We start from the raw sequence: 23,258 nt of genomic DNA, 5'->3' as shown, positions 1-23,258 counted from the left end.
TGACAAAATTGAATATGAAAAGAATGAAATTTAAACCATTGGGTTATATAACTTTTATCTCGCCATTTTATAACATTTTCAGCTCCGGTATTACTCAATGTGCATCAAACTCAGATTATTTCTGTTGTGCTTTCAAACTTGGTACTGTATATCTCAAAACAGGAAACCAAATTAAATTGTATAGAAATGGGGAACGTAAATTGATGTAAAGTAGCGAGCAAGAAATAGTTGGAAAAAAAGCCTAATGAAGAGCCAGTGATCGTTCACATATTAAATTTCAGCAAAATGTTAGTTATAAATATAAATTACTGTATATTGAACTGTAATATTGATGTATAGTTTGCCTGAACTGTTTTTTTTTTAAAAATGAGATTAACAGGATTCTATAATAAAAGTTAAAATTTATTTTTTAAAAATACAGCCAAAATAGAATTTACACTTCTGAGTTTAAAGACATTTACAACAGTATATTACACAATAAGGTAGTAATTGGGACATTATGATGTGTACACTACAAGTGAATCACTAAAACGAATGAAAAATTGGAATGGAATTCAGAAACAATTTCTACTGACTGCAGAACACATTTACAGACACTATTTAGGGAGATGTGCAATTCAAATGATTTTTAAATATGTTTTAAACAGGTCAAGTTATATATGTAAGATGTTGGAAAAGTACATCAAAAAGCTATCACAACTATAGATATGATTAATTTCTGCATGTGCCCAAGTGTATGCATATATTTTGTGTGCATAAAAAATTAACTATTTAGTTCATTATTAGGTGTTTCATTATGAAATATATAAAAGATATCCCTTTGTATTCAAATAATTTTTAAAACCTTGAAGTAAATAATCTTACCTGTCACATTACATAAACCCCTTTTTATTAATTAGTAGAGCCCATAATTTGATAGAGGTGGTTCTATTGCTGATTAAGGATATCTAAAGTAAGTGTGAATTGACGGAACACCACTGTATCAGTATCCCTGATATAGTAATATATTGTATTAATGCTCAACTACCTTTACTAAACAATAACTAAGGAAAAACCACACTTTTAATAAATCTGAAAAGTGCATTTGGAAAAGTTTTTAAAAGCTGAAAATACAAAGCAGCATACTCAAACATGGAAACATAAAATATGAAATAATTAGGATTCTAGTGCAATCGCTGCTATTTGGGAACATATCATTTAGTATGCAATACATACTAATCAAGGTTTACTTGTTTATTCACTTATTGCTTTTTCAATATTTTTCTAATTTTATCTGATTATTTTTAACAAAAGCCTGGAACTTAAATCTTGAAGGATCCAGAATTTAATAAATTCATTTCCAATAAAAGTGGTAATTTTATTCAGTAGTGTACTGTGGAAAAATTCTTCTCCCATCTTTCACTTTCTCTATGTTCTTCCCAAATTTGCTCCAGGGAGCAAACCTGAGCTACACAAGGATATAGAAAAGGAGACAGAAAATATACTTTGCAAGCATTATTGCTCACATAATATTGGATTTGGCTGAATGTCTTGTTTCACAGAGTTGCATACAATGAAATTCAATAACTTCTCCAAATTTACCTAGATACATGTGGATAAACATTATTAAAGCATAATCGCAATAGCAAATTATTTTGCATTTATAAATAACAGGAGTTAGGAAATAACAATTCTTGATGTAATTAAAATATCTAGGGTTTTTTTTACACTGAAATTTTATTGACAACTGATAAAACTCTGAACATAATTGTTTGTACTTCAAATTAATCTAAGTACGCAAAAGATGTAATGACTAATTTGGGACACTAACATGAGATAAAGCCCTGTTTTAAATAACTCGAAAATCACTTGTTGCTGAACAAAAAAATAACTTCTGAAAAAGGCAGCTGAAAGTTATCCAGAACTAAAACTTTGTCTCATCAGAAATGAAAGCAGACATGAAACTGACAAGAGTAAACTTGTAGAAACAAGATACTGAATCCAGAACATTTGAAAAAGAAGTTTATTTAACCTAGTATCCGGTTGAAATGTTTTTATGAAACTTCTCTTTATCAAAGGTTAACTTATGTGTATTTGCTTGGAGTTCACAAGTTCCATGTATAGCTAAGCTACAAAAATAGGATGAACTACACTTCTTGATTTTCATTAATTACCAGAAATGTACAAAGTTCTTGAAAATCAGATAAAAGGAAAGTCATCCTGTACCACTGAAGATATTCCATTGTATTTTCCAAATGAATTGCTAAAGAAGAATTAGCACCTTCCTTTATTGTTTGTGCTATGCCTTCACAGGAAAACCTTGTTATCTCTTGGAGATAATGTACATTTAAATTACCACGATTGCCATGGTATAGATTAGAAACTGGTTAAATGTTCTTTTTATATAGTATGACCAATTATTTGAGAGTTGTAGTCTGCAGACTCCATTCGTAGAATATATGGTATGATACTGTCAATCTGAACATTTCCAATTAATCCTGCAAAAAACAGTTCTTCTGTGATAGCTGCACTCATCAGTCTTAAGGCCGGCAATCTGAGAAGTAGCCTAGAGAGCCTGGAAGACAGATTTGACAAACAGTGGCACACTTTTACAGGTACAGACGAGATTGATTTTTAGTACCTTCAAATATTAGCAAAACGTATAGTTTTTCAGCAATAAATGCTAAATAAAACATTATTCATATTTTTCATAATACAATCCTGTTGGCAACTCCAGCTAAATACCTCATTTCTGGAACTGTTGACAGATACTATGTGAGGATCTCCTCCCTACCCAGATATACCTGTTACTTTTAAATCCCTACATGGCAAGGGTACAGGATATCTGAGGAGCTGTATCTCCCAAATGGGACTAACCCATCCCACTCACGACAGTGGAAGAAGACTGGTATGGATCCCATCAGCTAAGGAATTCCAGCAGGCGGGTTCAAGGAGAAGAGCTGTTTCCGCTGTGGTCCCATTGCTGGAGAAAAGTACCACTGGAGCTGAGTACTGCTCCCAGCCTTTTGGCCTTCTGGGTATCAAAACTTGGCTTTGCCAACTGGCACGTGATCACGAGAAGGACGTTCACCATTGGAGGTGGCTGATGGGATAAGACGATTTCATTCACGTCCCTCTGACTCTTGGTTCTGATTTCATTATAGTTTTAAAATCATAATATGTATAGTTTTAATGTTTTCATACTCTAATTATTATTTTTTTACTTATTTTATAACTTGTAAGCTTCCCAGAGTCACCTTATACAGGTGATGGACAGCTAATAAATAAATAAGTAAGCCTAAACAGCCTGAGACAGAATAAAACCATGGGAGATGTTTTTTATGTTTTCTTTGTAGCAACAGAGGGATCTGTTTTGCAATATAGTTAGTAGCTGTACTTACTAACTGTATCATACAGAAAACCAAGATGCTTAGAGCAGTGTTTCTCAACCTTGACAATTTTAAGGCATGTGGACTTCAACTCCCAGAATTCCACAGCCAGTATTGCTGGCTGTGGAATTCTGGGAGTTGAAGTCCCCATGCCTTAAAATTGTCAAGGTTGAGAAACACTGGCTTAGAGGAATGCCACACTGGCAGCAGTACGGAGAATTAGACTTCCTTCAGGGATTATTTACTAGGGGGGAAAAATCTAACTAGTCCAAATCTTAACTTTATAAGATCTTCTTACATTAACAGTAATTGATTAAAGGATATGCTATGTTTTAAACCTTTGTTGATTAAAATATTTTTGTGCTGTAGGAAAAAGAGTTCAGTGTTCAGGTGAACACAATATTGCCTGTGACAGGCAGAATTTCTACAAGTAGTACTAAATTTGAAATATTGTACAAAGTATCTGATAGGTTCTTGATCTGTGTACACTTCAATGGCACCATGTAGTTTTTTATACTAATAAACATTTAAAATGTGTATGCAGCCCTACAGTATTAATTTTTTACTAGACTATATACAGTCAGTATCTTTACACCCTATTATTTTAGGAGAAAATCAAATATGAATTTAAATTTATATCTACTATTCATTTAATGTTATTCCTGTAAGAAAATGCAACAGGATAACACTATAGCAATATCACCCCACAGTGAAGATTAAAAAAAAAAGCTTGAAGTTTCTTAAACAAATTTTAAAAGAAGCATTTTAAAAAACTGGAAACAAATACTTGTTCAGATTCTACACACCTGTAGGTATCATCTGGATATACTTTCATTACATAATCCTGGAACTCCATATATGCCTTTTCTTGAAAATTTTCAATCTGTACCACATTTTCTAAGCCTGGATGATCTAAAATAAATCTACAGTTATATTTACTTCAAATAACACAGCTGTAAGAAGGGTGCAACTAAGCATATCTTGACAAATATTTTGATTTTAAAATTGTTCATCACATGTTGAGAATTAGGACTATAACATTTATAGTGACTTTGCTGGAATAATAACATTTTATTTGAACAGCTAGAGAAAATGATCAGAATTCCAAATCTATTGAAGTGAAAAATGCTCATAGTCCTTGTATGATAACAATTATATTACAAAATTGGTACATTCCTTCCAAGATCCATCCAGAATAGAGGACAACACTCTACATTAACTTAAGCTTCCTAGACATCATGGCAAATTTCCAAAAGAGACCCTGCTTTCCCAATAAAAATTAAATAAATATTTTGTGAGATTTTGATAATCTAGTATGAAATTTTGAAAAATTTTATTTGAACGGCCAGTTCCAGTTTAAAAATGACTCCAAAAACATGTTACTGGGACATACATATTGTCAGATTCCTCAAATTGCTGTACTTCAGCATCATATTCATGTAAGAATTCAGCATCAGTCTTGGACTACATTCACAGCCCACATACTGATTTAAAGATGACTGAGACATCCATATATTATTGTTAATTATTAGATTATATCTATGTATTGATAAAATGAAATACTAACAAAAATAGATGATCTCAGACAACATATTTATAGAAAAGTTAACTATGGCACAAATTATTTCCCCCAAGAAGAGAATGTTTCCACCCAAAATATATTCAAATATGTCTGGATCAGATTTATTTGGAATTAGTGTAATTTCAGGTAAAATAGCTAAGGACAAAAATTTTTATTGTTTTAACAAAGGTAATTTTTCAGCATAAGAATACTGGATGCTAAGATAAATTTAGTTAAAGCAGCCATGCATAAGAATTTATATATAAGAAGGCAGCTTTTCTGTAGGCCATGTTTTCACACAGAACAAGGACAAATGCTTTAAATTCATCTGTTTACATACCAGGACTGAAGAGGACAATTGCTTTCAAATAAGCATATTCATAACCATCAAGACAAAGCTTCACCATGCTGTTGCAGAACTCCTGAAGTTTGAAGATATGCTCCATCACTAGCTTTCCTCTATCTGCTGACAACTTATCTACATTAATACAAAGCAATAAAAAGATTCTTACTTAGAATTTTAAATATTTTAAATTGAAATAAATTTTAAACCAGATAACCACTGTTATACGCTCAGTCAGAAAATAGTTAAGTACACTTTTCACAAGCTATGTAACAATGTTTAATATTCTGTCTGCAGAAATAATACATAATTTACATATATATTCTGTTAGAATTAACCAAAGTCTCAGCTAATTCATTGATATACTAATATCAATTAGATTGAGATGCGCAGCTATAGAAATGGAATAAACAAATAAATAAACAGATGAACAGAAATAATGAATGAATGNTGAAGGTCTTCTAGTCCAACCCGCCTGCTCAAGTAGGAGACCCTATAACACTTGAGTCAAGTGGTTGTCCAGTCTCTTCTTAAAAACCTCCAGCAACACCCACAACTTCTGGAGGCAAGCTCTTCCACTAATTAATTATTCTCACTGTCAGGAAATTTCTCCTTAGTTCTAGGTTGGTCCTCTTTCATTATTCATCATATATCACACAATATCCATGGCTTATTTGAAAAACCAGATTTTCTAAAACAGAGAAGAAAATAGATCTGGAAGCAACTGTGAGGGATTGGTATTCCAGAAGATAGGCGTGGTGACAGAGAAGACATATATCTGAAGTCCCACAAGATTTCATGAGATGGGCAAAACAATTGATATCTGCGTATCTATCTTTAGGATATTGCTAAAGAAATGAAGCACAAGGAATAGGTAACATTTCTCTTTAAAGCAGTAAGAGAAGTTACAATGCAGAAAATGAAAAACAGCTTCAAACTCTAAATTAGATTTATGATATTAATAGATCTGAACTTCTGCATTGCCTAAAAATTAACTAAGTAATTAAGTTCAGACAGTCTACAAAATGACCAAACCAACAATGTTTATGAGCAATTGGTATTGGTTTATTGATTCTGTGACTCAACAAAATTATTCTGCTTTAGGATCAAATTCTCATGGTACCCTTCTAGAGACATTTATTCAAATAATGGAGCTGAAGCTGCTTAGTTAAAATAGCTAAGTTTCCCAAAAGGTTACAATTAAATAATTGTGAGAACACTGTTGAAAACATCTCTCTCTCTCTCTCTCTCTCTCTCTCTCTCTCTCTCTCTCTCTCTCTCTTTCTCTCTCTCTCTCTCTCTCTCTCTCTCTGTGTGTGTGTGTGTGTGTGTCTCTCTGTGTGTGTCTGTGTGTGTCTGTGTGTCTGTGCACATGTGCTTTCAAATCAATGTTGATTTCTGGTGTCTGCCTGGACAAGTTCCTAGCCAAATATAGCCATTTATTTTTATTATTTAGTATTGTGATTTTGTTTTCAAATAATCCTATTATTGACATCCACTCAGCAAGTTGGAATATAAAAGGTTATAGTACATTACTTTATAGGTACATATATTGTTTTACATATCTGACCTCTGACACCATGTTCTGGATCCATATATAGAACTTCTCCTTAGTGTTAAGTCTATCAGATTTGGGCTGCAAAAATCCAGGAGACCCACTAAAAGTAGCAAAGGATTATAGAATTCTTCTTTTTGCAGTCTAAATTTGGTAGGATTTAGGCCCTTTATAAGAAGGATAATTTGCTATAAAGTGGGCCATTGATTAATTAATATTTTGCAGACTAATCAATTACTATACGTTATAGCTTTCTTTGTTTACAGGCAGTTTGTTTGTTTAGAGCCAATTGATGTAAGACTGGAACGAGAAACTGGGATATTGTGAGCACTAGTCCCACCTTAGGGACAAAGCCAGCTTGGTGACCTTGGACCATGGGCCAGTCACTCTCTCAGGCATCAATGGCATCAGGCATCAATGGGCCATATCCGGAGGATCTGGTCCACGACTCGGCGGAAAATCAGGCGGTGGCTTGGGAGACAACTGCCGCCGCAGCATTGGACCGAGTCGTGCCTTTGCGGCTTCTGACCCGACGTGGATCTCGATTGGCTCCCTGGTTCACCGAGGAGCTGAGAGAGATGAAACGTCGGAAAAGAAGCCTAGAGAGCAGTTGGAGGGCCAGCCGAACCGAATCCGACCGAACACAGGTTAGGATGCATGTTAGATCCNCTCTTTCTTTCCTCTCCCTCTCTCCCCCTCTCTTTCTCTCTCTCCTCTCCCCCTCTGTCCCCCTTTTTCTCTTTCCTCTTCCTCTCTCTTTCTTTCCTCTCCCTTTCTCCTCTCCTCTCCCTCTTTCTCTCCTCTTTCTTTCTCTCTCTCTCCCTCTTTCCTCTCCTCTTTCTCTTTCCTCTCCCCTCTCTTTCTCTCTCTCCTCTCCCTCTTTCTCTCCCTCTCTCTTTCTCTCCCTTTCCTCTCCCCCTCTCTCTCCCCCTTTCTCTCTCCGTCTCTCTCTTCCTCTCCCTCTCTCTCCTTCTCTCCCCCTCCCTTCTCTCTCCCCCCCCCTCTTCCTCTCTTCGATCTTCTGCTCACCTGGCAAGCTGGCTTCAAGCTGTTCTGCAACAAGCTGACACAGATTCTTATTGAGCAGGCTCTCTCCTGCCCGTCCTGCTTCCCACAGAGACGCAGCAAAGGCAGAAGCCCCACCCAATAAGCTTGTCAGCTCATCGGAGAACAGCGTAAGGCCACTCTCTTTTTTACACACACACACACAGAGAGAGAGAGAGAGAGAGAGAGAGAGAGAGAGAGAGAGAGAGAGAGAGAGAGAGAGAGAGAGAGAGAGAGAGAGAGAGAGAGAGAGAGAGAGAGAGAGAGAGAAGGGAAGTGCAAGTGCCTCTCTCTGTCTCTGTTTCTGACAATGGCAGAGGAGGCTGGGAGCCGCAGGGGAAGGCTCAAAGAGCCACATGCAGCTCCGGAGCCGCAAGTTGCCAACCCGTGGTCTAGCCCAACTAATAGATTAGAGATTTACTGTCCTTTTATTAGTCAGGTAATGGTGACTATTTCCTATTTCCTCTTATTTTTATAATGAAATAGTGCCATTTCTATTTTACTGAGAGTGAAAGCAGCAGTGGCATGAATGCACTTAAATACACACTTATAAATTCAGCCTTATTTATATTACCACAGAGTACATTAAACTTGACTGATCTACTAAAGATGAAGTTTAAAAACTAAACAGATTAAAATGGAAGAAAGAAAAAGAAGGAAAAGGTATACGAGGCAAAAAGAAATATAAGAAATACAATTAGATGCAAATAGGCCTTAAGATTTCAATAGCAAAACAAATAACACAACTTACTGAGACCACCCATATCTATGTACGACTCTGGTAAGAATATATTTACCTTGCTGTAAACTATTGTGAAGATGATTAACAAATGCTGTTAAGATTGTTGCTACGTTCATTATTTGTGAACACTGTGCCAGACCAAGTGTAAAAAGTTCATTCCAGCAGGCTTTTACTAATGATATGCTATTATCCTGCCTATTTAAAACAAACAAAACCCAGAATTATTTAATGGAAATATCTGCTTCAATTCAACATGTGCATAACTCTGTTATGCAGTCTTTCTTATTATATAAGGAAAAGTTCCAGGCATATTTTTAATAAAATGTGTCTCATCAATAAATATAGTGCAGGAATCAGGGAGCGAAAAAGAGATGGTGGCAGTTTGGTTATTGGTTGGTTCACACACATCATACAATGCCATAAACAATGTTTTATAAACTACAATGTTTGGATTCATACAATCAAACCAAATCAACATTATAGTTCAGTATCAATGCATTTAAATCCATCCAACCAGTCATATGATAAAATTCTTCTCCATAGAATACTATATTTAAGATGTTATTCAGCTGTGTGGTACCAGTTCAGTTGGAAGTATCTAACATGATAGAAAATGAAAATGAAATGCTGAGAAAAGCCGATGTTTTATAAAGTGTAATATAAAGTGTATATATAAAGTGTAATATAATTCTGTGTTATAAAGCAAGCTCAATTGGAAAAATTCTGCTCTTACTTTTTGTTTCTAAAATAAAGGCCAGAAAAACAAACTATGGCACTATGCCTTTTTTCTCATGTGTAATATAAGAACAAAAATTACAATCAAGCTTCAGGGATTTTATTTGGTCACGGCAAGTGCATATCATTGTCTGCTAAGTATAATCAATAAGATGTAATTATGACAGTTGTGTAAAATAAGCAAAGTATCTAGAATATTCTGGCCATAAAAGTTCACTCTGTCAAGAAAAGTTGAGGGAGAGGTTGGAAGCTATTGGAAAATGCTTAGGATGACTTTAAGCAATGCCACTGACGCTTGCACGCTGTCGTCACAACAGAAAAAGGTAGGGTCTTGCATAAAATGTTTAGCCAACTATAAATGCTTGACTTTGCCAGCTAAAAATTATAGATTTGTAATTATCCATACACCATAACAACAACATTAATGCAATTATATTAGAATGATTTAAGCTAAATATTTTGACATATTGCCAAGAGAAATATTGCTTAGAAACTTGATTATCTAATTCAGGGGTGTCAAACTACCGGCCCACGGGCCGGATGCATCATAGTGAAACCGCGCCCACCCCATTGCCAGCAATGGCAAAAAAGTCGTGATACACTGTGACACATCATGTGACGTTGTGAGTTTGACACCCCTGATCTAATTCAACTTTTTCAGTACTTACCCTAAAGCTTGAAAGGAAGGAATAGAACGGGCCCAGTGCATAGATAAGAAAAGCAATCTGGATGCTGATTCACAAATATAATGAACATTCAAATATTCAGGCATAGGTGAAGGCATGGTGAGCTGTCAGAAAAAGTTTTTAAAAATGAACGTGTGATATAATTTGTATATTAACAAGAACATAATTATAGGTGTGTGAGTGTGTGTGTGGTGTGTATTTTAAAGCCTAGTATAGTATCAACAATACCAATATTCTCAATAATCTGTCTACAGACCCCTCATGGTGGATATTTAGTATCCATATCTATTAGAATTTCTATTAAACCATACTATTATGTTCATTTCCTGCAAAAACATCAATTCTCCTTACTGCTAAATGTTCTCTATTGGTACTCCTTGTTTAACAACTGCCCTGTACAACAACTATTCATAGTTACAGTACTGATAAAAAAGTAACTTTGTGACAATTCTGCCATTTATGACCTTTGCAGGTCTGTAAAGCAAACAAAAGATGAAGTAAGATCACAAGCACAGTAACAATTTTACTTACTGACTGCTCAGCTTAATGACCAAGTTGCTGGTTCCACTTGTGATTGTTAAATGAGGACCATCTATATTGCACAATTAAGCAATTGTATATATTCTCTAGAGCTGTCAGCCATTCAAATTGAACTCAAATACATTCCTCAAATATTAAATGTATATAACCTCAAACTTTAAAATAACCCTTACAGAAGTTAAACAGCAGAGTTATAAATAAATGCATATTTTAAGTACCCGGAAAGCTACATGAGCATCGGTAAGTAGTGGGCCTTCTATTTCAACAATATTCATGCTTGCGTCTTCTCCAGCTAGATGTGCACTTGCTTCCATACTTTCTGCAGAACTTGGACATGATGTACTTTCTCCTGGATTTAATGCTTTTGCAAGAGTATCAAATGCCCTATAAACAATACATTGGACACTAAGATTAATCAAGTACAAAAGGCAAAAAATACTTTTAAAAAGTTATTGATTCAAAGAATACCAATTAAATTAAGTTTTAAGAGGAAAAAAATAATCAGAAATGAGTTTCCAGATCCTAAATTTTGAAGACCAAACAGGTACAACCTGAAGATGCAATTTACTTTTAGTACAAAATACTGAGGCGTGAGCCACAAGCACTAGGATGCTGATTCAAACAGTTCATTCTTACTATCTGACATGCTTACAGTCTCAAAGCTCATTCACTCAATATTAAAAAGAAAGCTATTACATAAGTTTGAGTATCAGCATATATTTAAGATACTCTAAGAAATTCTGGGTCATACCTCCAGGAAATTAGTTATCAGAATCATAAATCAACTTCAATCTATGATGCAAGGTTCTGATTTTTTTTAATCCTTGTTAAGCATAGTTTCTTAATTCAAATATAAATTGAAACTATTGTTAATTAACCCACAAAATAATGATTCGAGGCACTCTAAAAAGATAAGAATGCCAAAATAATGAAGCAAGTGGGCATAATACTCATGCATATATCTCCTGCTCGAAAAGCAGGTGGCAGACATGACTAGGAGAGTTTTTGCCCAGCTCTGGTTTGTGCACCAGCTGCAATCTCTCATTGCGCTCACTTGCACAAGCCCTAATCATTTCTCATCTGGACTACTGCAATGTACTCTACATGGGTCGAAATTCGTTCAGAAGCTTCAGCTAGTGCAAGGTGCAGCGGCGAGAGCAGTCTTTGGGGCCCCTAGGATGGTCCATATTACACCTCTGTTCCACAAACATCACTGCCTATCGATCTACTTCTGAGGTCTGTTCAAGGTGTTAGTTATCACCTTCAAAGCCCTTAATGGCATAGATCCAGGCTTGTACTCATGCCGGCAGAAAGGCCTATTACAGGTCCTGTTGGTTACAGAACTCCAACTATTAGGATCCAGAAGACCATTTTCTGCAGCAGCGCCCGCCCTTTAATCTTTAGGTAGTATCTGCCCCCACCCTCCTATCCTTCCAAGGAGTCTGAAGACCTGGCTCTGCTAGTTGGCCTGAGGATCCAATGGGGGAGTTGAATGGTTGATTGATGGCAGACTCCACCTCCCCCCCTGCTCTCCACCCGTCCACATTTTTGGTATTATATTGATATATTCTTGTTGAGGGGTCCTTGGTGCTCTCTGAGATTGCTTTTTTTCTTGCAGATGTTTCATTACCCTAACTAGGTTACATCATCAGTGCTAGTAAGGAGTGCTGTTTGCTGTCAGTTTATATTCTGGTATCTTGTCTGTCTGTGTGGATGGGGGCAGTCTTAGCGATTCTTTGGTTGGCCCCCACCCACACAGACAGGCAAGATACCAGAAAATAAACTGACAGCAAATGGCACTCCTTACTAGCACTGCAAGAAAACAAGCAAGCTCAGAGAGCACCAAGGACCCCTCATTTCAACCCTGAGCTACAAATATTCTCTATTGTTTTTTTATTGTTTTTTTATTTTACACCTGTTTTATTTACACTACTTTCATTTCTTTCTTTTTACATGTAATCCCCAACTTACAACCAAAATTGAGTCCAAAATTTTTTGTTGCCAAGTTTTGCCCCATTTTACCACCTTTCTTGCCACAGTTGTTAAGTGAATCACTGCAGTTGTTAAATTAGTAATTCAATTGTTAAGTAAATTTGACTTCCCTATTGACTTTGCTTGTCAGAAGGTCACAAAAGGTGATCACCTGATCCCAGGACACTGCAACTGTCATACATATGAGTCAGTTGCCAAATGTTTAATAAAGAAATCTCATTAAAAAAAAAATCAAAGTCCATGTATTCTAACTAGATATTTCTATTAAATTCTGTTAAACACTTAGCTGGCTGATCCATGCTGCTTACTAAGATACAGAAGATTCAACATTATTTTTTCATATTTCTTCAAGATTCTGCTACATTTCCTAAGTTGCATCATAACATTTGGATACTATTACTCCTTACCTTGTAACATCAGCACTTGCATGTTCATCTTGCTGAAGCTCCGACAGTGATGTATCTCCATTGCTTAAGTTTTCTATGATTGACAGATCATCACTGTTTTGAGATATATCTTTGGACTTATTTAGATTTGCTAATGAAGTTACAACATTTGCTAAAGTACTTAAATCTCCTTGACACGTTTCAACCTAAAGATTGGGAAAAAGTAACTTTGTCATTATTGATAGGTAACATTCCTGACACTAGTATTTCTATTGCAGAATATTTGTTGGTAGTTTTATAAGGTGTTTGAGTAATACACAAAAATCAAAGTACTATAATAGCCAAGTCATTAAATATTTTAGCTAAAACTTATTGCTTAGCAATGTTTTTGATAGTTTTGTAGAAACTAAGCTGGTAGAATTAGCTGCAATTGTCATGTTAATAACCGCTGAAATATTAGATGGTACACAACTAATAATGACTATCAACTCTCTTACTTGCAGAAACAAGAATCCCAATAAATCTTGCCATTAGATATCCATTTAAGAGGCTTAGCATGATGTTGTTAAACACATTCTCTGTCAAATATAAAAAAGAAGTCATGTGGGTTTTGAATGTGAAAAGAGGATTCTTGCAAATCTCCTCTTTATGACAACTTCCTTTGGTAAAGATTATTCAGGAACTACTTTTGTCTTCAACTGAATTCTGAGGTAATTTTAATATTTTTGTGGTGAGCAAAGATTCAATCAAACTATCCAAAGATCAGCATAAACACTGAGGTGATGATACTGAAGAGTAGGCCAAAATAAAATATTTTAAAACAATGTACAAAAGATGCATTTTAGCTGACAGAAAAGGTACAAGCCTTTAAAAGGGCACTCAGTAAACTGGACTCACTTTCTAATCACATTCAGAAATGTTCAATTTAACTTTATGGATATCAGAACCTTCAAAACTGTGAGTAGTTTGACACCTGCCATGTTTTCCCGAAAGTAAGACCTACCCCCAAAAATAAGCCCTAGTTTGATTTTTGGGGATGGGCCTAATATAAGCCCTACCCCAAAATAAGCCCCAGTTTTGGAGCGAGGCGCATGCCTAAAAATCAAGCTAGGGTGGGTGTGCACCCACTTACCTTGCAGCCAGGCCTCTCCTCACTGGTCCACTTGTTCTGCAATGTCCCCAGGCCTGCATTTTGCAGTCAAGAGGCCTTTCCGGAAGACCACTACAGACGAGAACCGAGCTATGGATTTAATCCATAGCTCAGTTCTCGGCTGCAGTGGCCTTCTGGAAAGGCCTTTGACTATGAGGCCGGAGTTCCATTCTCAGCTGCAGAATGAAGCAGCTCCTTCGGCCGCAGAAGAAGTGGGCCGGTTGGGTGGGGCTGTCAGTGCTGGAAGTGAGTGGAAAAGACAATCCCAAAAATAAGATCTGGTGCCTCTTTTGGAAGCAATAAATAAATAAATAAGACTCGGTCTTATTTTTCGAGGAAACACGGGAGTGTGTTTTACCTTCTTTGGATTTAAGAGACTAAAGAATTTAAAATAATTACAAAATTAGCAAAAAGCAAAAAATGAAAATGAATTTAAGTTTTAAACAGATTGGGAGACCAAAGAGATTTTGAAATATTTTTCTGTAAAATATGAAAAATAATTAAGTAATATGTTTGTGGGGGAAAACTGAAATGGATCTAAATCTGTATTAGAAATGAGATTTGATGAAAATTGCAAATGGACATTAAAGGGAACTAACCCTAAACCAGCTACAATCTTTTTTACCTTAAAAATGTTTTTGATAAATGGACTGAGATATTGCTAACTAAAATTTCAGAAAAGATTCAGATTTCAGTGGATTCATTTTCAGAAGATGAGAAAAAAATGGAAAAAACTTTAACCTGACATTATAGAATTTGAAGGCATGGAAGACAACAAAATTGAGATCACCAAAATGGGAATATAAAAAATAAAAAAAGGTTAGAATAGCTGCGACAAGAAATTCTGGAGAATACCATTTTATTATTACAAAAAACACTGAAGACTCCTTTTGCCAAAGATTGATGAAAGGTCAAAATCTATGATGCCATTGGAATAATTTAAAGGTTACAATTGTGAAGAACAAAAAAGAAAGAATATAAATTTGGATTATTTGATCAGGGAAAAAATGTTTTATATTTCTGGTAACTCCTAATGACTTTTTGCTAAAAAAGGACTAAAAAGATGACAATTCCCTAATTGCTTATAGATAAACGTTAGGCTAAGGGGTGAAGAGATTTTTTAAATTTGTACTTTAAAAGAGGATAGAATGCTATTTATATTAGCTTATAGTTGATGTGATGAAAGTTGGAAGCCGCTTCTTTAATATTATAAAAATCATTAAATACCTTATCTGCAGCCATCAGTACTGCAGGTTCATTCTTTAATCCAGACTGATGAATATTAACAAACATTCCAGACTCCAACATTCCTGTTGATCTGAAATGAAAGAACACAAAGATCACTTCATGCTTTTCAGAAAGGCCTAAATGTAAAAGAGATCAAAACTAGAATACTATTTGCATACCTTGCTGTTTCGCTATCTGTTACAAAAGTGGGAGTTGCTGTAAGTGGACTTCGCAAATCCTTTCGAATATAAATCTTTTCTGTAGAAGCTGCACAATTTGAAGATTTTTCTCGTGATGCTTCAACAGGTTTTCTTTCACACTGTACAGCTACAAAGGTGGTATTATCAAAATCAATTCAATATTCAACCACATTTAGCTTTAGCTTTTATAAACCAGTTTTGGATTTTTAGTTACTTGGTCAACTTGGCAGTTTTAAATGTACAGTAATTGCTTCTTATATTAAATCTAACCAATTTCTTATGAAACAACTTCAGATATTATTGATTGGTTTGAAATTTGGTATACAGAATAGTATACATCATTTCTTTCAAATTCTTTTAAATTCTAATAGAAATAGCATTAGTATCAATTTATATAAATTATAAAGCTTATTAAAGTTAATTATAAGATCATATTCATCAGGGGAGACGGGGGTAGGAATAAAATGATCTTAACTTCATTGCAGTTTTCTAATCACTTTTTATTACTGAAGCTTTTCCAGTGTTGTATTCCTATCAATTTATAGTTATGCAAAACTTAAATACACATTTATTGTACAGTATTACCAATGTATGTATGTATATTTTCATAAGAAAATATTAGTTTGTTAACATTTCTACAACAGTAATTTCCAATCTTAGATTGTCTCAGGAGTGTTTAAAGATATTCATTCAACTCTTTTGCCTCAAGTCTGTACCTGTTGTCTCTGGAAAAATAGTGAGCCCAAGGGCTTAGCAAATACTAATAACAGGTTTATTTATTGTATAATTGTATCTGTTTGCATAGCAAACTCAATCCTCTCATTTGCTTCTAAGTTTTAAAGGAATTAAAATAGATATTTGATAAACTTTCAAGGAAATAGCTACTTATTTTATTGAGAATCTCTAGAAAGCTGCTAAGAAATCTTGTGGTTTGTTCAAACAGAATTTGAAAGCGATTGCTCTGAAAAAAATGATGCCAATGATTTGAGCATCAGAGAAAAGTCTCTTTCAACCCAAGTAAACAAATGAGATGTTTTCCATAGATGTCAAAAGGTATAATTCTCCATTTTATAATGGGTGGGGGGGAAGGGACTTGAAAAATCTAAAATATCTTACATCTTTAAAGATATACTTTATCAGCATTATATATGCACACATATAAGAATTCTAACATAGAGACTTCCGGTCTTGCATCATAGCGACATGGCCAAGGGATTGCAGGGTTTCGCACCCCACGGCTGGTTTCTTCCTGCTAGGGGACCCTAAATGGGTCTACAGTCACCCTGGAGAAGCGACGAAGGAGGTCCCCCCGATGATTGCAGAATGATGGCGGTCGATCCGTTTGATCCAGGGGAAGCCCTCCAACCCGACAGGAGAAAGACTAGCTACACCTCAGTGACTAGCCCAAGCTACCGGCAGCCAAAGTCCAAAAGCACTAACCAGAACAACTGTGAACAGCGTGCTTGGAACTGGGTGAGAATATCGATCTTCTCTCTCCTATTTTGTAACTGATTTCCTGGAAAAGATCCTGAAGAAGCAAAAAAATCCTCTGAAAGTGAGAAGGGAGGGGAACGCACCCCCACCCTTCCACAGACGGAAGTGGTGAATTAATTTTTATGGGGGACAGAAATATATTGAAATGAAGTTAATAATACTACAGTCTGGATAAATCTGAAAATTATGAAACCTGTTAAGATTTTACATCGGAAAGAGTATTGATAAAAATATAAGAAAATAATTCTGTTTTAAAAGTTGGAAAATGAATAGCTACTGACATCTAGTGGAGGATTAGAGTGTAAAACTACAGCTGCATTGACTCAGAAATTGGCAAGACGCTCAGAAATAGAGAACAACTTGTTCCTTTGAACCTCAGTGACTTCTATCCAAATAGAGAAGAGCTAGGAACAAAGGAAAGAAAATACATTGGGCTATTTACTATAGAGAACTATATTTGTTTTAAACACTGTTGACCTTCTGGGATTATAAATACTTACTGAGCTGTGATTTCTAAGCTCAAGAATTGTTTGCAGAGAAAGAAAATCCTTCACTTTTGGCTAGTCTTCTAGGTGGGAGTTTACTGGAAAGCTCTTAGGTGGTTAAACACTCTGGACTGACATTTTGGCTGGATGACAACTGTAAGACCCATGAACAGAAGAACTGTTACAAAATACTGCTTTTAGTGATGCTTTGACAATTGGAAACACATTGGATTATAAAAAACATATATAAAGATAAGAACTATACAAGATTTGGTTGTTTCGATTTTAAGATTGGCTGGCTTGACAAGGCTAATTACAGAAACTATGGTACCGGTGAACGACTATTTGGAGGGGGGAGATAAAATAGATGTTGCATACCTATCTAAAAGTGACAGGAAACCACACCTAATATTCCCTTTTGAAGGCCCCAGCCTGCGACATCAGAGATTTGCAGGAGCAATACTCTAAGTCTAAGACAAGACAAATACATTCCAGGAGGAAATGTATGCAATGCTGCGATAGATTCAAATGACAATTGTTTCAAATCATGATGAGATTAAAAACAACTTTGATGACATAAACGAGCACATCCTTAATCTAAATTTACAATTAAAAAACTCTCAGAAAACGACAATAAAGAATGAACAAACAAATCAGATAACAGAACACAAACTAGAGGAAAGTGACCCAAATAAGGAAGCTGCAAATGAAGAGAATCACAACTTAATACAAACAAAAGAAAATCCGCAAGATTTTGCTACAACAATGAAAATGGAAAAGATATTTTATCTTTCAGGACTCCAAAACAAACTTGAAGATAAGAAAGAAGATCTAACAAAATGGATTATAGAGCTGCCAGGAGAATCATTACTGTTTGGGAAACAAAAAACGCACATCCTCCCTAATTTGTCTTTCCTATTCCCAACAACATTTACACAAATACAGGAAGAATTCCCCCTGGCAAACTGAACATACTGACTTGGAAAGCTACTTGGCAAAAGAAGAAGACTAGAGTTAGATTCAAGAGATTTGACTCGATTTACCAGATGGAGTACTATATGATTAAACACTTGTTTGAATATGGTTAAAAGAATAAACTTTGAATATAAAGGGGCCCTACAGTAAGAGGGATAAGATATACAAGTAGTATAGTATCTTTTATAATATATGAAATGTAAAAATATTGGGATGGTGTATGTGAATGAAAAGTTTGGATATTTAAAGGTAATTAACTTTGAGAAAATCATGACTGATAAGAATGGTTTGAACACTGAGGGGAAACTAAGCTTAAATAAGAATCTTGAAAACAGGACACATAGTGACTCAATAAGATGATCTTTATAAATACATAAGCCAATTAGAAAAGATGTTATATGTTGATATTATTGTTATTTGTATAAACACAAGAAAAATGTTTATATTTAACCTTGTATGTATTGAAAGTATTAAGAATTATATTTGTTTAATGTTAATAAAAGGAGAATACTACTGGAAGAAGAGAAGATCAAGGAAACCTATCATTAACTAATATATTGACTATGGAATTATAGAAATTAATTATTATTGTTTTTAAATATACAGTATGAATCCAGACAACACGCTGTTTGCTAAGCACTAAAGATTGTTATTGTTAAAAATCAATAAAATATATTTTAAAAAAGAATTCTAACATACAGGTAGTCTTTCTAAACTTTTAATTTATTATTTATCAAGCTAAATATAACATGCAAGAATGGTGCAAAAAACAATACAGCATTACATTAGTTTATTATTTTTAAACTTACAGTCTTGTTTCATTCCAAATGCAATACATCTTTGCAACCTACAGTATTGACATCTGTTTCTATGATGCTTGTTAATCACACAGTCTCTTGTTCCCCGACATGAATACACCAAATTCTTCCGTATACTTCTTTTAAAGAATCCTTTGCAACCTTCACAGGTCACTGCTCCATAATGGCGTCCTGATTTCATAACAAAATGTATTAATTTTACTCTATTTGCTTCTGTTTATCAGATACATATTAACAAATGTATTGTTCTCAGAACTGCTGAGTGCTCCAAATGTTTTCAAAATGCAAAATGTTTTATGCTTAAACTGAGATAAATGTTGCCATTGAAAAAAGAATGCAGGCTTATGGAATATAGACATTTCTATATTTCTGTCACATGCTCATCAGAGATACCCATATCAACTGCATGGAAATAGAAATTAACATGCTCAAAGAACTGTGCTATTTATCACATATAAGTACTATTCAAAATGTCTCATTATAAGTAGAATTATTTCATACTTTCAAGAATTTGATTTTTCCTTTCTGATATGTTTTAACAGCTCTTAGCTTCAATGCAATCATATTTATGCAATTTTAAGTATATTACTCATAAAAGAAAAAGAAAATGAAGTTAAATACTTGATAAGATGAAGAAAGGTTAAAAAGTCTTAAAAGTCATTCTGAAAAGTACACAGTGATTTACCTGAAGCCTTGTCTCCACAAACAACACAGAGATCGAATACTTTATTTAAGATTTGTTCTGTTGAAGAATTGTCTGTCAAAATCTGGGAAAAAAATTACAATGTAATACTTCTTGTTTTCACTAACTTGTTTGCTTAAAGTCATATCTATAGGCAAATTCCAAACAATGAAGAGAGAAAGCATATTTCAAAGGACTATGCATTTGGTAATATCTCAGAAATTATTATATTATAATCCTGCACTTGATAAACTAAACAGGAAAGAATAAAAATAATTATGATTGAGGGCTTATGAATCATTCTTTAATTTGATTTTCACCCTTTTTCTATTTTATTGTGTTTCAAATTGAATCTAATCAAAATTAAATTGTATTTACTTTAGAAAATTAAGATTTAATTTAAGATGTCTAGAATGTCTAGAATGGTTATAAATATAGTTTTATTCCACTATACTTTTTCATAAGCATCATAAACAATAAAACTATTCACTGGACTACATTGTTCATTATCTAATTTATATCAAAGAACTCAGCACTTGCATATTCCTCAGATATGAAGTTGCTATATTTTGATAGCATGAAACTGCCTAGCATAACTACTGAGAAGAAGGCTTTAATTTTTAAAAATTGTATAAATAAACCATCAAAAATAGGACACCATACCTGAATGTGCTGTGCAGATATATCTGGGGATGTAAAAAACAGCTGGCCTCCTGCAGCATCAGGAGTTGTCAGAAAAACCTTTCCTGGTGTAGGATCTTGCCTTGCAAGGATCACTTTACTTGGGGCAGAACCATCATGATTTGTTAAAATGAACTGTTTGCTTGTTGCAGTCTGATCCAGTGCTGTCACAATCTGAATTTTCTGCCCTGTCTGTTGATCTGTAACAATCTGGTAACATATTTGCTTCAATTTATTATTGTAATTTATTATAAAAAAGTTTTTAAAAGATGTGCTCTAAGACAGCTATGATCACAAACTGAATCTGCTTTCAGAAGGTGAGCATGTACAGTATTCCATGCATTAACACTAAAACCAATAATATTTCAGCCTTAAATATTGTACACCAGAATCATTGTCTGTGGAAAATTGCTCAATGGAATACATTTTATAGTCTAGTTCTCAATTTATCAACAATTTAAAAAATCTGTACTTGCTGTCCTGAAAAGATTTGTATAATTTTTATTAAAGAAACAATAGAAATCAAAACCCTAAAAATATGCACTTATTGGAATATATTCAATTCTTTTTAAGATAAGAATTTATTCCTGAAAATGTACAATAGGAAGAATACTAGACAGCCATCCATATTTCCCAGTCAACATGTTGGATAAAAATTATCAAACACATCTGAACAGCATTAGATGGGAAGGGATAATCTAATTAATGAGAGATTGTTCCTTTTATACTATGTAAGTAGTATAAAGTGCATCCCTTCCCTCAAATCTATCATCTATTTCTGCACTGAGAAGATGCTCTCTTCTCCATAAGAGCACATGGGAGAGCCTTCCTGGTTGCTTGCATTTTTCTGGGAAATACTTCTATCTGGAAATGAAAAAAATCAACATTCTGACCGTTTTCTTATGATTTTTTCCTTGGCTTGAAGAATTAAGAGATACACAAATCTGAAGAACAGAGTGCAACAGTTTGTAACTCACCCTCTTTCTAATACTGAAAATATTGGCAGCTTTCTTTTTACAGAATACTTCTTTTAAAACATAATAAATATGATCATATTATATGATAAAATAATACATATTATGTTGTCTTCTATATATTTCCATTTTATTATTTTTCTGCATATTTTTCTAGGGCTTTAAAAATCATGTTTAGATATCAAAATAATCTTTCAATTATTTAACTGAGTACAAAAAGAGACAAAATATCTTTACCTGTATCCGCTGTGGTAAGGAAAGTCCTGCATCAGCAGGAACAATCTGAATTCTTTGTGGTGTTCTATCCATTAATGTCTGTGTAACAGACCCTTGGGAGTGTGTTATCTACAAAAAAACAACAATAACAACAACCCCAGTGAAAGCTGCATTGTTTATTGGAAGTAAACTCCTCTAGCACAGGATAAAGTTTTTTGCTTTGTATTCAAGTTGTCCACAAAATTCTAAAGTGTTGGATAATGACCTACTAGAAAATTTCTATACATTCCTTATTATCATAAAACTTTAGAAAAAAATGTAAATACCTCCCCCATTTCTTGTTCCATAATTTGATGGGCCAATTCCTCAATAGTTGCCATGATTCTGAATCATCAGTATTCCCTGTAAAAGAGATATTTTCCTTTTAAAAAATTACAGTACAAATAATGAACAATTTGGGTAAGAGAAGCAGCTGACCTCATGTTACTTTCTTTAATTCCCTGCTTTTTTACAGAGAAAAGAGTACCTACCCCTTTCAAGATCTATTCCAGGTTCATGGCATTAACATTTCCTGCTTATGCAAAAAAAAAGTATAAATAGTCTTCTTCTGGCAATCACAATTGGTACCAGCAACTTGGTCATAAAGTGAAGCAGTCACTAAGTGAAACCATGACAGTCTTTATGATCTTATTTCAGTTTTCCTTTGCTGAAAGTCTTAAATGCAAGGATTGGACGTAAAGTTATTTTTCATCACCATCATAACTGCAAACAGTTGCTAAACAAGGTATAACTGAAGCCAAAGCAGTCACTAAACGAGGATTACTTCTATTGGTCTAAATTCCTAGTTGCTTATCAGATAAGGAAAAGACCATGTTTGCCTATTTCTAATTTGAATTATGGCTATATTTTTTTTAAATGAACTTGACTGTTTTATTTAAGGCATCTTTTAAAAGTTCATTTTGAATAAATATCTATCAATTATAGATGTTTATAATTCTTTAAGAATTAAGTACCTATTTCAAAGCCAGGATCATTTCTACAAAGAAGGGGCGTTGGTCTTACCTGAACGCCTAACATACCTAATCTAGGATAATGTTTCTGGAAGCAAATGTTTTTATAAGAAATATTTAAATACTAATCATAATAATAAATCCAGGCAAACAGAAAAATAGGGTTTTTTTTCTTATCTAAACTGAAGCCATAGAAAGCAAGATTCAGATCTTATTCTGGCATTCACTTATAGAGGCAATATAAATTTTATCTGAAATATCTGCCTGATTTTACTACACGTAGTCTTTGACTTACGACTACAATTTGGATCTAAATCTTGGTTGCTGAATGAAGTGGTCGTTAAGAGAGATGCCCACAGGATTGGTTCGCTCAATAACCACAATGCTGGCACTC

The 23,258-nt window shown here is 34.3% G+C and overlaps 1 protein-coding gene across 1 annotated transcript in view; it reads right to left on the bottom strand.

The window, feature by feature from the left end:
- Nucleotides 1-421: 421 nt before the first annotated feature.
- The window catches only part of NR2C1 (nuclear receptor subfamily 2 group C member 1), a 35,496-nt gene continuing 12,659 nt past the window's right edge, over nt 422-23,258 (bottom strand). Inside the window, exons 3-16 of the mRNA XM_015812761.1 lie at nt 22,181-22,256; nt 21,876-21,983; nt 20,647-20,874; nt 19,987-20,068; nt 19,293-19,472; nt 15,509-15,656; nt 15,330-15,420; nt 12,974-13,158; nt 10,793-10,958; nt 10,017-10,138; nt 8,669-8,808; nt 5,270-5,407; nt 4,175-4,280; nt 422-2,554 (exon numbers count right to left, since the gene is read on the bottom strand). Of these exons, the coding sequence (XP_015668247.1) occupies nt 2,380-2,554; nt 4,175-4,280; nt 5,270-5,407; nt 8,669-8,808; nt 10,017-10,138; nt 10,793-10,958; nt 12,974-13,158; nt 15,330-15,420; nt 15,509-15,656; nt 19,293-19,472; nt 19,987-20,068; nt 20,647-20,874; nt 21,876-21,983; nt 22,181-22,234 (1,923 nt within the window). The 5' untranslated portion in view covers nt 22,235-22,256 and the 3' untranslated portion in view covers nt 422-2,379. The remainder of the gene's footprint in view (nt 2,555-4,174; nt 4,281-5,269; nt 5,408-8,668; nt 8,809-10,016; nt 10,139-10,792; nt 10,959-12,973; nt 13,159-15,329; nt 15,421-15,508; nt 15,657-19,292; nt 19,473-19,986; nt 20,069-20,646; nt 20,875-21,875; nt 21,984-22,180; nt 22,257-23,258) is intronic.

The sequence above is a fragment of the Protobothrops mucrosquamatus genome, unplaced genomic scaffold (genome assembly GCF_001527695.2).
Source record: "Protobothrops mucrosquamatus isolate PMUCROS unplaced genomic scaffold, P.Mucros_1.0 scaffold_65, whole genome shotgun sequence".
Classification (NCBI taxonomy): Eukaryota; Metazoa; Chordata; class Lepidosauria; order Squamata; family Viperidae; genus Protobothrops; species Protobothrops mucrosquamatus.
This window is presented reverse-complemented; position numbering and strand designations above follow the sequence as displayed.